Source organism: Calidris pugnax, unplaced genomic scaffold (genome assembly GCF_001431845.1).
Source record: "Calidris pugnax isolate Ruff unplaced genomic scaffold, ASM143184v1 scaffold178, whole genome shotgun sequence".
Lineage (NCBI taxonomy): Eukaryota > Metazoa > Chordata > Aves > Charadriiformes > Scolopacidae > Calidris > Calidris pugnax.
Window position 1 is genome coordinate 185,313 of NW_015090986.1, and position 14,526 is coordinate 199,838.

Genomic DNA, 14,526 nt, shown 5'->3' on the forward strand with positions numbered 1-14,526 from the left:
GCGGGGACTCACCTCTCTCCCGTAGAGCGGCAGGGGCTGGAAGGGGTTCATGGCGACGAGGATGTCCCCGATGTCGGTCTGAGGGAGAGGGGGGAAGAAGAGCCCGTCAGCCGAGCGCCGGCCGCCGCCGCCCCCCGCCCCGACCCCCGGCACTCACGTAGACCTGCTGCCCCAAGAACCGCTCCCGCAGCCCGCCCAGCAGCGACGCCTCGTCCAGCTCCGACAGCGACGCCAGGTCGCCGGGCGGGGGGCGACGATCCCCCAGCGACACCATGCTGGACCGCTCCCACAGCCACGGCCAGCGCCAGCCAGCCTGCCCGCCCTCCCCGGCCCGGCCCGGCTCGGTTCCCGCTCCGCCCCGGGACCGCCCTCCGAGGCGGGGCCACCGTTTGAACGCGGGGCGGCGGCGGGGAGCAGCAGGTAACGGGCGGCGGGGGCGGTCTGGCCTCAGGAGGGGCTGGAGGCGGGTGTGGGGCCCGGGCTGAAGGGGCTGGGGAGCCGGGCTGAGGCGGGGGTGAGGGCCCGGGCTGAGGGGGGCTGGGGAGCCGGGCTGAGGCGAGGGGCCCGCACTGAAGGGGCTGGGGGCCCACACTGAAGGGGCTGGGGAGCCGGGCTGAGGCGGGGGAGAGGGCCTGGACTGAAGGGGCTGGGGAGCCGGGCTGAGGCTGGGGGCCCATCCCCTGCGGCGGTGAGTCGGTGTAAAGCAGAGGGAAGCGGGAAGAGCCGCTCTGAGGCCTCTGGCACAGCAGTCACCATCCTCCCAGGCTGGCCCGGGGTCCCTCTGAAGGGACCTTCAGAGACCATGCAGCCCCAACCCCCTGCCAAAGCGGGGTCACCCAGAGGGGAGAGGGCCTGGACTGAAGGGGCTGGGGAGCCGGGCTGAGGCTGGGGGCCCATCCCCTGCGGCGGTGAGTCGGTGTAAAGCAGAGGGAAGCGGGAAGAGCCGCTCTGAGGCCTCTGGCACAGCAGTCACCATCCTCCCAGGCTGGCCCGGGGTCCCTCTGAAGGGACCTTCAGAGACCATGCAGCCCCAACCCCCTGCCAAAGCGGGGTCACCCAGAGCAGGCTGGACAGGAACCCCTCCAGGCGGGTTTCCAATATCTCCAGGGGAGGAGAGTCCAGCACCTCTCTGGGCAGCCTGTTCCAGTGCTCTGGCACCCCCAAAAGTAAAGAAGTTTTTGCTCATGTTCAGGAGGAATTTCTCACGTTCCAGTTTATGCACATTGCTCCTTTTCCGGTCACTGGGCACCACTGAGAAGAGCCTGGACCCATCCTCTTGACACCGACCCTTTAGATGTTTATAAGCACTGATGAGATCCCCCTTCAGTCCTCTCTTCTCCAGGCTAAACACACCCAGGTTTCTCAGCCTTTCCTCCTAAAAGATTAAGGTCTCCTTGTGCCTGGACAATGGCATTCATCCCATTGTCCTCCCATGAACCTGTGTTTAATAAATGCAGGTGTAGCCAGACTTTCGCCACTTTCTCTGACAAGTCTGATAAACTGAAAGGCTTCAGGAAGCTTATTCTACAGAGGGAAGGTTTCACTATCCTCAGAGGTGGGTGGTGGAGCCGTGTGGCCCTTGGAGCTGACCCACCAGGTAGTTGACAGTCCGGAGACATCAGGAGTGGCTATGCTGTGATGATAAAGGGAGGTTTTTTTCTGGATATTCAAAACAGAAAATTTAGAAACGTGGCAGGGAATATTGCTAGTGGGGCTTCATAAGGTAGTTAACTATTCAGACAGTATTCAGTGGCTTCTATTCCGAGTCTGAGAAGAGACAAGCAAGCTGGGGTGCTTCTGTCACCTGTAGGAGAAGTATTTTCTAGTCTACCCACAGGCTCCAGACAACTCTTGCCCTACAAACTTGAGACAGTTAGATGTGATATATTTTTTTAATAATGGGAGTACTTGCACCACTTTATGTGAGTGGGAGATGGTCAAACCTAGTGTAACTTTATTTTGCCTTTTTTTTTTTAATTATTGTTTATTAAAAGAAATTGGCCTGCAGTATGAAAATCATGACTGCTACCTACCCTGGCTAAAGGTGCTCTGCGAATGGTAGCATTTTAGTCTATTATTGGTGAGTACTTTGCAACTGCATGTTAATGCTAAGCTCTTGCGTGGTATTCCCTGCAGTGCTGCCTCTCCATCCACAGGGGTGCCAGGGATGCCCTGTTTGACCCAGACCTGGCCTTGGCTAACCTTGTGGTTGTGTCACGAGCAAATAGGAGGATAAACCTCTGGAGAAGCTCCCACTACTGCATGTGTCCCTCAAGCTATCTGGACTTTTGCTAACTCATGAAAGGAGCCCTGGTGCTCATTCAATGTGAAGGTTTTGTTTCAGGCACTGATTTAGGTATCTGAAATGTCTCTGGAAGACTGTATTTGACAAACTCCCTTCTCTACAACAACACTTCATGGAATCACGGAATTGTCAGAGTTGGAAGGGATCTCTAGATATAATTTAGTCCAACTCCCCTGCTAAAGCAGGATTGCCTAGGGCACATTACTCAGGACTGCATCCAGGCGGGTCTTGAAGATCTCCAGAGAAAGGGACTCCACACCCTCCCTGGGCAGCCTGCTCCAGGGCTCTGTCACCCTCACGAGAAAGAAGTTTTTCCTCATATTTCAATGGAACTTCCCATGTTCCAGCTTGTGCCTGTTGCCCCTTGTCCTATCACTGGGAATCACTGAAAAGAGTCCAGCTCCATCATCCTTCAACCCACCCTTTAGGTACTTATAAGCATTAATAAGGTCTCCCCTCAGCCTTCTCTTCTCCAGGCTAAAGAGTCCCAGCTCTCTCAGCCTTTCTTCATAAGGGACATCCTCTAATCCCTTAATCATCTTAGTGTCCCTACGTGGGACTCTCTCCAGTAGTTCCCTGTCTCTCTTGAACTGGGGAGCCCAGAACTGGATGCAGTATTCCAATTGTGTCCTCACCAGTGCAGAGTAGAGGGGGAGAATGACCTTCCTCGACCTACTGGCCACACTCTTCCCTATGCAGCCCAGGATTCCATTGGCCCTCTTGGCAACAAGGGCACATTGCTGGCTCATGGATAATTTACTACCCACCAGGACCCCCAGATTCTTCTCCTCAGAAGTACTTCTTTCTGTATTAGTATAGCTCATCCATGTGGGAGACAGCACGTACGTGGAGGTAGCTAGCTGAGCAGAGAAACCACAAACTTCATGCTGTGGCAAATGTGCAAGAGCCTGCACTGCCTTTTAATCAAAAGGCGGAATAATATATAACCGGTGCTTTGCTAGCACATGCCTCTTTCTCTGAGAGAGTGTGATAAAAAAACCAGTGTTTTTCTCTCCATCATGATGCTGTTGCAGAAGAGAAGAGCAAGACCAAAGCTGGTTAACAAGTGGGTAATGTGATTCACAGAAGTTGCTAGGTCCCTCTCATCTCTGAAACCACTGGTGGAAAATCACAATGCAAACAGCTTGCATCTTGGGAACCTCCACAGGAAAACAAGCCAGAGTGCTGCCTTCCTCTGTCTCTTCCTCCAGCACAAATCTTATTGCTGTTTTCTACTCCTACCCACAGTCCCTCTTCCACCTGCTAAATGCCTTGGGTTTATTGAGAATTTTGCATGAAGAATGGGGCAAAGCACAGGAAGAAGCAATTATGGGCTGGAATTACACGCTTGAGATTTACTTAGAGATGTATCATCATGTACAGCTCTTGTTTTCACGGTCAGCTCTTTCTAACACTGTTCCTCTGGTTGATGCAGGGCTCTACCCACAGAGAGGAACACAGAAGGAAACTGTTAATAATGGTTGTTGGCAATTGACTTCCCTTCTTCCATAGCAAAGAGTAGAGCTTGTGTCTCAGAAACCTACCCTGCGACATAGGTTGTGCATTTGTTGTGTGTCCATCTCTCTGGGCTTTCCAGGATCGGTTACCTTTCTGTATGTCAGCTCTGAGGCCACCATGAGTGATTCGCCCCTGCTGTTCATGGCTGGATCACGCACTGTTGAAGAGCAGAGAGCTCGCTGGGAGAGAAAGCGCAGCCGGACAGCCAAGGAGCTGCTGGAAACAGAACACAAATACCTCGAGCAGCTAGATTTGGTGGTCACAGTGAGTATTTTGGCCCCTTCTGATATGTAGGTACCTTCAGGCAGCAATGCACTTAGTGTTGCCATGGGGAAGGGTCAAGAGCAAGACTTCGTGACATCTCTACTGCATGGGACAACTGCTGGGGCTGAAAGGGGTTTTTTTGGTTGCTTTTCTTTTACCTCCACTGTAATACCTGATAGCTTGTGGTTTTTGTCTGTTGGCTTTGGTCAGTACTCAGAGGCGACTCAGCTCAAGAAGGCCGAGATGCATGAAACATAGGGGTACAGACAAGACAGAGAGACTATGGACAAGGTGGAGAAAAACTGATGCATCTAGGAATGCTGAAACAGACTCTGTCAATGCTATAGTGCTGCTTCAAATGTTTACAGTTGTGATCAATGTTACTGGTTGGCTTACTTCTGATGATAGATACCTTAAATAGGAATTCACAATATTTGTCAGTATTTTGACCTCAAGAGTGTGCAGGCTATAACTTCCTGCTTCTGCTGTGTACCAAGAATAACCTTTGAATGACCTGTGAATTTCACCTGTTTGAAGTTCTCTCTTTTTTCCTACTTAGTTCTTTGTGAAAATTTTAAAGGCCAAAGGGACGCTGAAACCTGCTGTGTTGGAAACCATATTTGGACCCCTGGAATCCATATATTCAGCCAGCCAGTAAGTGAACAGACTGATGTGATTCCTGTAATTATATGGGGAGGACCCTATATGGATGAGACAGTAAGATTTCAGAAAATAAAGCTAACACCTTGTAAAACAGGCATTCACTTGTAGCAATGCTAGCCTTGGTGACACTTGCAGGTGTACCCAGGAAACTGCTGATCTGCATCCACATATCTGGGTGCCCAGTTGCTCTCTGGATAGTGGTTAAAACCTAGTAAGTCTTCTCTGTGGTATTTTTAAGGGATGTTTTCTTTATCTTACTGTGACCACCAAGCATGTATTTGTCACAGAGACTGGATGTGCCGTGGACACTGACAAAGGAAGGTCAGCACAGAAGTGAACCAGAGGGACCTGTGAAAATCCCATCAGTAACGTACCCCTCACAAGCTATTTTTGCTTCTGCACAGTGTTCTGTCGCTTCACCTGGAGAGAGGGAATTTGGGACCAGGATTGGAAAATTTCTGTCAGAATGTGGAGGTTTATGGCCACTATGCTGAGAATTCAGAGCAGGCAAATAAAACCTTGAAGGTAAATGTCTCCTCTATCCTTCATGTTTGTTCTTCCTTTTTTCTCCATTCTGTGAAACAGCTACATCTTTCCCTTCTGATTCAGAAACAGAGGAAACCCATCAGTTTTCTTCCTTTTTCTGGGCTTCTGCTATTTTGTCGGTCTTTTTTCTGCAATAGAGTGGTGAAAACTTCTCTGTTTATTCAGAGTTTCAAACTTTTGAAGCTTGTTTCCAGTGTTTGTGTATGTGTCTGCATATGCTGAGCACAGCTTTCTCAAACACAGTTCTGTACTTACTCCCACTCCTTGGCTGGCAAGCCTGGAGAGTTTGCTGTGGGAACACTAGAGGACAGTGATCTCTTTCTGGAGAATTATGAGGTCTAGTCTTTCCTACTACCACAAACTGTATCCTAACACTGGGATTTCCTTTTCCTTCCCTATTTTTTTTTTTTGGTAGAAGAAAAATTCTTCCTTCCCACTTACGTCTCCAAATACAACCTGTCTTCCAAGAAATTTCAGAAGGGTATATTTTTATTTCAGAATCCTGACAGCTGTACTTGGAATTTAAACCACCCAACTTCCAGTTTTCGTCCATGCTTGTTCCCAGCTGCAGGATGTACTGGGACATTTCCCTTCTGTTCTGTTTGCATTTACATATTCACACTTTTGATTTCTGAAGAGAAAAAAACATTTTTGATACTTGCCTTGAGGTCATGAGAATGTGGGGCTGCATTGCTTTGTCTTGAAATGAGTGGCAAAAAGCCACAGGTTTTCCTGTCTGAGTCAACCTTTCTCTTTTTCTTTGTTTCCATTTGCTGAATATACTAGCTTTATACTGCTGTACGTGTATGAAGAGGGGATGTTGCTTCCATTACCTGCTGGGAAATGTGGCCAGGAGAAAAGGAATTGCTTGCCCATGGCCACAAAATAAGTTGTTGATGCTTGTGTTTAGGACCAGAGTAGTAAAGTTTAAGAGTTTTAAGAGTTCCAAGCTCTGATGTAGACTAGAGCACGTATTTCTTTCTATAGTCCCAAAGCTATTTTCCTTTTTTGCTGCACACAGGAGCAATTGAGGAAAAACAAGTCATTCCGACGGTTTAAGAAGCTCCAGGAGAATCGACCTCAGTTTCAAGGGAGGAAGCTAGAGGATCTGCTTCCTTTGCCCCTGCAGAGGTTGCACCAGTAAGTAAACAATTCTGAGTCTTCAAGGTGTTAGTGCGAGAGGGAAAAAGGAACATAACTGTGTCTTCATTGCTATGAGAGGTAAAGCTGCTTAATGTATCTCAAAATTGGAGCATATAGACAGAAACAAAACAGACATGGAGACATTCGACACAAAGTGGAATCACTGTACGTGGATGGGAGATGATGCAGAGTGGTAACTGTGTTTAGCACTGGCTCCTAAGCCCTTCATCTAGCTCTCAGGTAGAACTGAAGTGGAGGCTTTCTGTCATCTTGGAAAGCTACAGAAGTTAGGCCTGAACAAGAGCAAGCCATCTGAAGTGCTGCAGAAGTGGTGCGCTCTGCCAGAGACAGTCTCACTCCACTTTTGTGTGGGCTGCTGACCTGGAGCATTGTGACTTTCCTCCCTTGTAGGTGGTTGCTTTTGGGGAGAGATGAGAGTAATGAATGCAGGTGAGCTTTTCTCCCCTCTCTGGTTATCAGGGCCATATGCTTTCCTCAGATTTGGTGCTTCACAGTTGTCTGAGCCCTGGGCAGATCCAGACTGGATTGCTGCATTTTCCCTCGAGGCTGACTGCAGGAGAGAAGTGCTGCATGCCCTCAAGGGCTGCCCTTTCTTGGGGAGGGTATATGGGCAATACAGAGCACAGGTAGTTCACTGAGAACCCAGTTCCTGCTGCTATAGAGCAAATAGCTGCTCTCCAACCTTGGTCTTACCCACGCTAAAGCAAATTTGAGAGGCTGAGAGCCCCATTTCTTTGAAAATAACTCAAGAGTGTGCACACCACAGTCTTTCTGGTGGCTTTATGTAACCTTTTTAATGGGCTTGGCAGATATAAACGTTAAGTCTTCTTTTTACTGTAATTCTTTGGATTGTCCCTTTAAATTTGTAGCAGTATATTTGTTGCTGTCTGACAGTTTGGAAAAACGGTGGCTTTATAACAGAAGGTCTAAGTTTTTCATTAATCAACTCTTTCATGTTCAAGTTTCTTCAAAACTGTTACATATGCTGCAGGTCATATGACTTCTGCCAGTTTGTGAAGCTATTCAATGTGATATTTCTTCTGTTATTTCAGACCAAAAATAGTTGTACTTTATTGGGAGAAAGCATTTGCAGAGATCTGATCTTTGCAGTAAAGACTGGCAAGGAAAAAAGAAAAAGGGAGCTCCTACTTCTTATAGAAATGCCTTTATTTTCTTGTGTGGGCAGGAAACATATGGTATGAATGCTACCATTCAGACAAAAAAAAAGTTAAATAATTCAAAGAGAAATTTGTCGTTATTGAAGGCATTTATATGTGAATGCTAAGAGTCTTATGAACAAAAGTAGTAAGTAAGGTTGCCTTTATCAGATCCTCAGGAAATGCCAAAGGCTTGCAAACGTATAAACTACTTGGATTAATTTAGTTAATATATTTGAAGATGAAAGTGCATGTGATCAAAGAATTGTGACCGAAAGCCAAATGGTTAGGTTTAGAGGTGTGTACTCCATCTCATGGTGGAGTGTTTTTCATCTTTCTGTCACGAATAGGAGGTGCTGATGTTCCTGGTATCTTTTTGTGAAACAAAACTTGCTTTTGTGAAACTTGCTTTCTTTATCTTAGGTACAAACATTTCTTCAGAGACCTGCTGGAGAACACCAGCCCAGACAGCGCTGAGTACCAGAAACTTGCAAGTATGATTCCTCCTGTGGATGCTGGCACTTTGATCAGTGTTGGCCTCCTCACTACTAAGATTTGGATTCTCATCTTCAGTCTACTTCCACAGGAAGAAAAATCCTCCTCTCTGGAGTTCTAGTGGATTACTATTTCCCTTCTCCATCTTGATCAAGATGTCCCTGAGAACACGTTGGGAATAAAAATGTAGAGTAACTGACTGGGAAAGTGGCCTAGGGGTTAGGTCAGATAAATGGCAGCTCTATTTTTTATGATGAGGGGGCTGAGACACCGAAACAGGTTGCCCGAGGAAATTGTCCATGCCCCATCATTGGAAATGTTCAAGGTCAGGTTGGATGAAGCTTTGAGCAACCTGATCAACCTTTGAGTAACCTGAAAAATGCTTCTTTCCACGGCAGGGGAGTTGGACTACATGATCCTTAAAGATTCCTTTCAACCCAAACCATTCTATGACTATTGGTCACATGCCTCAGTTTTCTAGGATAATTTGTGTCCTTCATGCCATATTTACTAGCAGTTAACACCATTTGTGGGGCATTTTTTCCTGGTTTTGCTTACAAATCAAGGAAACTATTCCCGTGTCTGTTTCATTGGCAAATAAATGTTTTCTAGGACCACGGAAGTGTTGGTTGGAGAGAGGCCCCTAGAGGTCATCTAGTCCAATCTCTTGCTGAAATTACTGAGTAAATCTGCTGTTGATACTTGGTTTAAAACATTTGCATCCTAATTTCATCTTATCTTTTCACAGCAAAATAGATAAGATGTAATACGTACTCATTTGTGATAACCTCAGAATATGCTGCTTTAATTTCAGAAGCTGTGAAATCTGTATCTGAGGTATCTTGCTGGGTCCAAGACATCATTCATCAGAGAGAGAACTCATTGCAGCTACTTCGGGTTCAGAAACTGCTGAAAGGACAAAAGACCCAGATTTTGACTCCAGGTGGGTCATACTGACAACTCTGTTCTGCCAAGCTGAGATAACTGGAGATGTGTTCACCTTTGTCTCTGATTCAACTCACATTAACCGGTTTTCCCCTTCTGCCCAAGTTCTATACGTAGGAGGTGAAGAAATGTAACTAGTAATTCAAGCACTTTTTTTTTCTTTTTATCAAGAATTTTTTAGTAAGGCTAAGCAGCAGCTTAATTCCCTGACATTCAGATAGAAGGAGCTGATGACATGTAGTTAGAAAGTTAGTAACAGGAATCTAAGGAGGTCAGGAGCGTAAGTCCTGAGTGAGAATGAAAGAAAGATATTAAATAATTCTGGAAGGGTCTAAGTAGTGGTATTGTCCCTACTCCAGTGCAGGAACCATAGATTTCTGAGGGTCAAGGAGCCAAGGACTGTGGTGTTTTTCAACTTAAGCTACAAGCTTCATGGACCTGTGCTTACACCCTTAACATGAAGAATCTTCTTTTATCTGCGTGGTTAAGCTGTGCCGGAAATCAGAGTGTTGATAGTTTTGTAGATAACTGAGTTATATAAAGTCACAGCTTGTAAGATCATCTAATTCGATAACAGGTTTCTTTATGACCTCTTGTGTGACCGGGTGCTCTCTGTGCCCAGAACACAGTCCAAGCTACGTAAGGAATATTATGAGAAATGTGTCCAGTCTGGGGAATTATGAAACGGTCACATGAAGCTCCACCTGTGCCCTCACTAAATGCTGCTAGCTGCTACTGGAAACAGTGCTGCAGCTGGAGGGGAGTGCTAAAGGCACTGTGTGTAAAGGTCTCTAAGACACACCTCCCGGAACTTGTGAACGTGTTTGTAATTCATACACATGGATTTCTGGGTGAAAAAAGCATTCCCCACTGGGATAGGGGAGAGAATTGGAAGAGTAAAAGAAAGAAAACGCATGGGTTGGGATAAAAACAGTCTAACAGGTAAAACAAAAGCCACACATGCAAGCAAAGCAAAACAAGGACTAGTTCCCATGGGCAGGCAGGGGTTTAAAGCCATCCCCAGGAAAGCAGGGCTCCATCACCTCTAACAGTTATTTGGGAAGACGAATGCCACCACTCCAAATGTCCCCCCCTTCCTCCTTCTTCCCATAGCTTTATATGCTGAGCATGACGTCCCATGGCATGGAATATCCCTTTGGTCAGTTGGGGTCAGCTGTCCTGGCTGTGTCCCCTCCCGGCTTCTTGTGCCCCCCTCAGTCTGCTCGCTGGTGTGGCAGTGTGAGGAGCAGAGTAGGCCTTGACACTGAGCAGTGCTTACACAGCAATAGATAAAACATCTCTGTATTGTCAGTGCTGTTTTCAGCACAAATCCAAAACATAGCCCCATACTCACTACTAAGAGGAAAATTAAGTCTATCCCAGCCAAGCCAGGACAGATAGAAAAAGAGGTTGTTTACCAGGGTGTGTCATGTGTGGGAATGTCTCTGGGGTGTACTGCTCCCAGTGAAAAGAGACCATGCTTTCCTTGCTGCCTTCCATATACAGGTCAAATACAGAATCACAGAATCTTCTAGGTTGGAAGGGACCTTAAAGATCATCTTGTCCAACCGTCAACCTAACTGACAAAAATAGCCACCCACACTACAAACAAGGAGCATCATCACTAAACCATACCTCCCAGCACTACATCAACCCGTCTTTTGAACACCTCCAGGGATGGTGCCTCAACCACCTCCCTGGGCAGCCCATTCCAATATCTGATAACCCTTTCAGTGAAAAAATTTTTCCTAATATCCAGCCTGAGCCAGAACTGCCTCCTTAACTGTTCTGTTACCCCTAGCTGCCCTAGGGATATTATCTTGCCCTCCTTTCGCAAGAATTTCCTAAGTCACTTGCCCCTGGGAATCCTGAACACGGATCTATATCCCAAGACCTCCAGCACAGTCCAGCTCAGTGTGTTCCAGGGAGTCTCATCGCAGCTTAGCCTGAAGGAAACACTTCCCAGTCCAGCCCCACACTGCTGACAGCTTCCTTCCATTTGTGTTTTTAAACTTGGATTGATTCCTGTGTGTCACCCTTCTCTTTCTCAGTTTCTTATTCCAATAAGAGGAGTGGTTCCTGTCGAGTAAGCTAAGCAGGAATGCACTTGCCTCTGTATTTTGTGACTGTAGCATACTAAGTAAGACACAATCCATAAAAATTGTGTTGTACTTTTACATATAAATAAAATAGTGGCTGAAATTCTCCAGCAGGTGTTTCCCAGACCAGGCCAGATGGCAATACCTTAGTATGGCTTTAATTTCTTGTAAATAATCTTATTGAATTATTGTCTTCGTAATTCGCCTGAGTTGATGGCTATCTTGTACAATAATCCTTCTAGACAGAGGCATTGCTTTAATTATTCCATTCTGTGTAGACACCATTATTTTTTTTACTGCTTATAGCTGGGTTTATCAAATTGTTTTGATTTTTTTCCCTGCCAATTTCTCTGCTTTTTGTTTCATTGCAATTCATTTCATGAGTAAATGACACTGGACTCTATTCTGTAAGAGAAGGTTGATAAGGTTGCTTACTCAGACCTTCTTTTTAATATGTTGTGTTGTGTCCCCTTTGCTGTTTTCTCATTAGAAGAGTAATCTGCATTCTGTAATTTGTTAACTACTGGAGGTCCATGTATAGTTAGATGACCTGTGAAAGTTGTTTGTTTTTTTTTTTAAATGGCATGCACAAGCAAACAAAAAAAGGGAAAAATAATAGAAGTCCAAAGCTTAGGCTATCTTCTCTTTCACCAGTAATGATAAAAAATTGGGCAGCACAATTTAAGATAATTCACGGTATGTTTTCTGAAGGCTTATGTAAATTTAAAGGTACGCATACCATTTTCAAACCATGTTTTTGTTCTGGTATCTTTTTAAAGACTTGTATATCATAATATCATTTTAATTAACGTAGTAGATTTAGAACAACTTTGGTCTGCTCTTCACATACTAAAAGTTTTGGGCCGATTACTGCTTCTGCATGGGTGCCTTCAGTGCTGGCAAGCCGGCCCCGGTTGATACTTCTAGTGCCTTCTAGTGTCTGGAATTGATGTAGAACCTGGTAACTTACACAGGTAGCTCACTGTGTCTGTTTGTCTCATTACAACCTTTTTTTTTTTTTCCCCAATGATGATCTGACAACTGTTTTCATTTCCCTTGCATACCTAGGGCGCTGGTACATCCGGGAAGGCTGGCTTTTGGTGGTGCCTTCAAAGGGAGAAGAACTGAAGCGCAGGATGTTCTTCCTTTTTTCCGATATCTTGATTGCAACAAAGCCCTGCCACCCGCTGCACCCACTAAACTCGAACAAACTGGCGTGCCAGGCTGTCTACCCGCTTCACCAGTGCGTGGTGGACAAAGTGTTTGGCCACACACGGAGCCAGGGAGGGCTCCTCAGTGTAAGTCTTCCTCCTTCTGCCCTGCAGAAGCGTCAGAGGAGTCAGACTCTGGGTCTTTAGCCATCTCGTCAGCAGCAGGGCTGAGATGATGAATGGTGACAGCAGTAAATGCAATGAACTTGTCTGAGTTAGGGCAACCTTTGTCTTCTTGGGTGATGTAGGTCCTTTTCCCCTCCTGGTGTAGGCCCTCCTGAGCACTCTGGGACACAGGTTGCTGGTTGCTTCCCTTAGCTCAGGTGGGGAGGGTCCGAGAAGACTCTGACATGCCCTCATCAGAGCCGTGTGTCAGGAAGACAACCCACAGTCATGTGACAGTGAATACACTGACTGTGGACTGAGCTTATAGAAAACCTTGAAAAATGGAGAATGTGAAAAGATATGGGTATTATCACAAAAGATATTGCTTGTGCATCTAACCCTGAGGGGTGCAGGGTCTTTGACTGGGACTGTTGCCTTAGGTGAGGGCTCCAGCTTCCCGGGCTGCAGCACGTGGGAGCTGTTTTACCTCATTCCTTGTGAGCCAGGACAGGGATGACTGCTGGGGTGAGCCGATCACTGTAGATGGTGGCAGCAGAAGGACCTCTAGGGGCAGCTTGGAATACAGGAGGAAACTGCATAACAAGCTGCCAAGGACTGTAATTGCCCACTTCTAAGCAGCCCATTGAGTCAAAGTGAGCTGTCATCTGTAGCTGGAAGGAATGGACAGGACTTTTTGCTGTCTGCTCTCCAGCCTCTGGCTTCTCCCAGTAGCGATGCTAAATTTTTCTATCTGGGTAAAAAATGAGGGAAATTAGTACACAGGGCTGAGTTGAGTTGAATGGTGATGGCTCTCCTTTTCTCAGAGTTGCTGCCTTGGCAAGGAATGCCACAGAGTGGCATTGGATTCTGTTTGCCTTTCAGCTTTCCTTTCCACACAAGACGCTGTTGTTGATGTCCAGCGACCAACAAGATATTAATGACTGGTATCGGAGTCTCACAGCTGCAGTCAGGTAGGCATCCGTCCTCCAGAGGTGGAAGGGGGCAGAACATGAAAATGATTATATGGAGCTGTGTATTTGTCTGTATTACGTGGTTATAAGGCTGATTGCGAAGAACTGAGTCTGGCAGCCAGGATACAAGGGAACAGTAAGAACAGATTTCATGTATTAACAGTGAACTTCCCCCTTTCCCTCTACAGGCAGCTGAAAGCCTGACCCACCTGAGCACAAGACAGACTGCAGGACCACTACCCCTCCTGGTAGAAGCCTACACCATATTAGGAAATGGTCAAGGACATGTAAGAGTTGCATTTAGAGGGACAACACACTGTGCTTGTGAGATTATAAATGCTTTGTCAGCTGTCCTAACCTTAATACAGATATTGCAAAAAACAGAGGTGTGCACACTAAGGATTTGTATATAAAGTCTGTATCAAGACTTTCCTCCAACCTGGCTTAGAGGCTTCCAGCTTTTCTACACCTTTTTTTTTCCCCTCAGGTTATTAATTTAACAACAAGTAGAAGAGAGCCTGCCTTGCTTTCTCTCATTAAATGTTTTTATCCAACTGCCTTTCTAAATCAGCGTTTCCATGCTTATTTGTCTACATATAAATCTACTTGCTTCTGGCTACTTTGATCAGAACAGATTTTTGGATAATGGTACCATGGGCATAACGCTGGATTTTCAGCTACAGGGTCACAGTCATCTTTCTCCCTTGGACTATTTTTATCATTCATATCCTTCAGTTTTCTACCAAAATGGTTTTACAGTTGTCTGTCCTCCTCTAAGAAAGTGACAGGTGGGCAGATCAAGGGAGAGTAATTCAGTGTTTAAAATCCTACTTCTCGGTTTCTCATCAGTCATACAGAGAAGTTAAACTGCTGATTTATCCTAGATAAGCTAGTAGGTACCAAAGACCATTCACATTTCTGATCTGAATCCTAAGATGTTAATCAGGTGAAGCAGCGCTCGCCTTTGCCTTCAAGGTACGCAGTAGCCTTATCACTTCGAAACGCTACCCTGAAGAACATGGGCAGCAGCCCAGCTCCTGGAGCACAGCAAAAATCTCCAGAGGGCTCCAGTCAGCTTTCTGG

General features: G+C 46.2%; 2 protein-coding genes across 5 annotated transcripts in view; one reads left to right on the forward strand and one right to left on the reverse strand.

Moving 5' to 3' along the window:
* Positions 1 to 325, reverse strand: part of LOC106894879 (unconventional myosin-VIIa-like) — a 26,219-nt gene extending 25,894 nt beyond the window's left edge. For both annotated transcript variants that reach the window (XM_014953867.1, XM_014953868.1), the window contains exons 1-2: positions 158 to 325; positions 13 to 78 (exon numbers count right to left, since the gene is read on the reverse strand). In XM_014953867.1, the coding sequence (XP_014809353.1) occupies positions 13 to 78; positions 158 to 274 (183 nt within the window). In that variant the 5' untranslated portion in view covers positions 275 to 325. The remainder of the gene's footprint in view (positions 1 to 12; positions 79 to 157) is intronic.
* Positions 326 to 375: 50 nt separating this feature from the next.
* Positions 376 to 14,010, forward strand: ARHGEF39 (Rho guanine nucleotide exchange factor 39). 3 transcript variants are annotated; one of them, XM_014953870.1, is made up of 11 exons: positions 398 to 420; positions 1,995 to 2,080; positions 3,903 to 4,087; positions 4,647 to 4,741; positions 5,155 to 5,275; positions 6,318 to 6,436; positions 8,041 to 8,111; positions 8,927 to 9,055; positions 12,225 to 12,454; positions 13,355 to 13,443; positions 13,632 to 14,010. In XM_014953870.1, the coding sequence occupies exons 3-11, from the start codon at positions 3,941 to 3,943 to the stop codon at positions 13,645 to 13,647; spliced, it is 1,017 nt and encodes a 338-aa protein (XP_014809356.1). In that variant the 5' UTR covers positions 398 to 420; positions 1,995 to 2,080; positions 3,903 to 3,940; the 3' UTR covers positions 13,648 to 14,010. The 3 variants fall into 3 exon arrangements, with proteins under 3 accessions (XP_014809355.1, XP_014809356.1, XP_014809357.1); XM_014953869.1 differs by lacking the exon at positions 1,995 to 2,080 and having other exon boundaries at positions 376 to 420; XM_014953871.1 differs by lacking the exon at positions 1,995 to 2,080 and having other exon boundaries at positions 401 to 420; positions 3,928 to 4,087.
* Positions 14,011 to 14,526: the final 516 nt, after the last annotated feature.

What these genes read in the sequence shown, in the direction of transcription:
- ARHGEF39 (XM_014953869.1), top strand. Translation starts at nt 3,941, where the DNA reads ATGAGTGATTCGCCCCTGCTGTTCATGGCTGGATCACGCACTGTTGAA. An exon ending in TCCATATATTCAGCCAGCCA is followed by an intron (nt 4,742 to 5,154) that starts GTAAGTGAACAG and finishes GCTTCTGCACAG; the next exon opens with TGTTCTGTCGCTTCACCTGG. An exon ending in GCCAGGGAGGGCTCCTCAGT is followed by an intron (nt 12,455 to 13,354) that starts GTAAGTCTTCCT and finishes TTTGCCTTTCAG; the next exon opens with CTTTCCTTTCCACACAAGAC.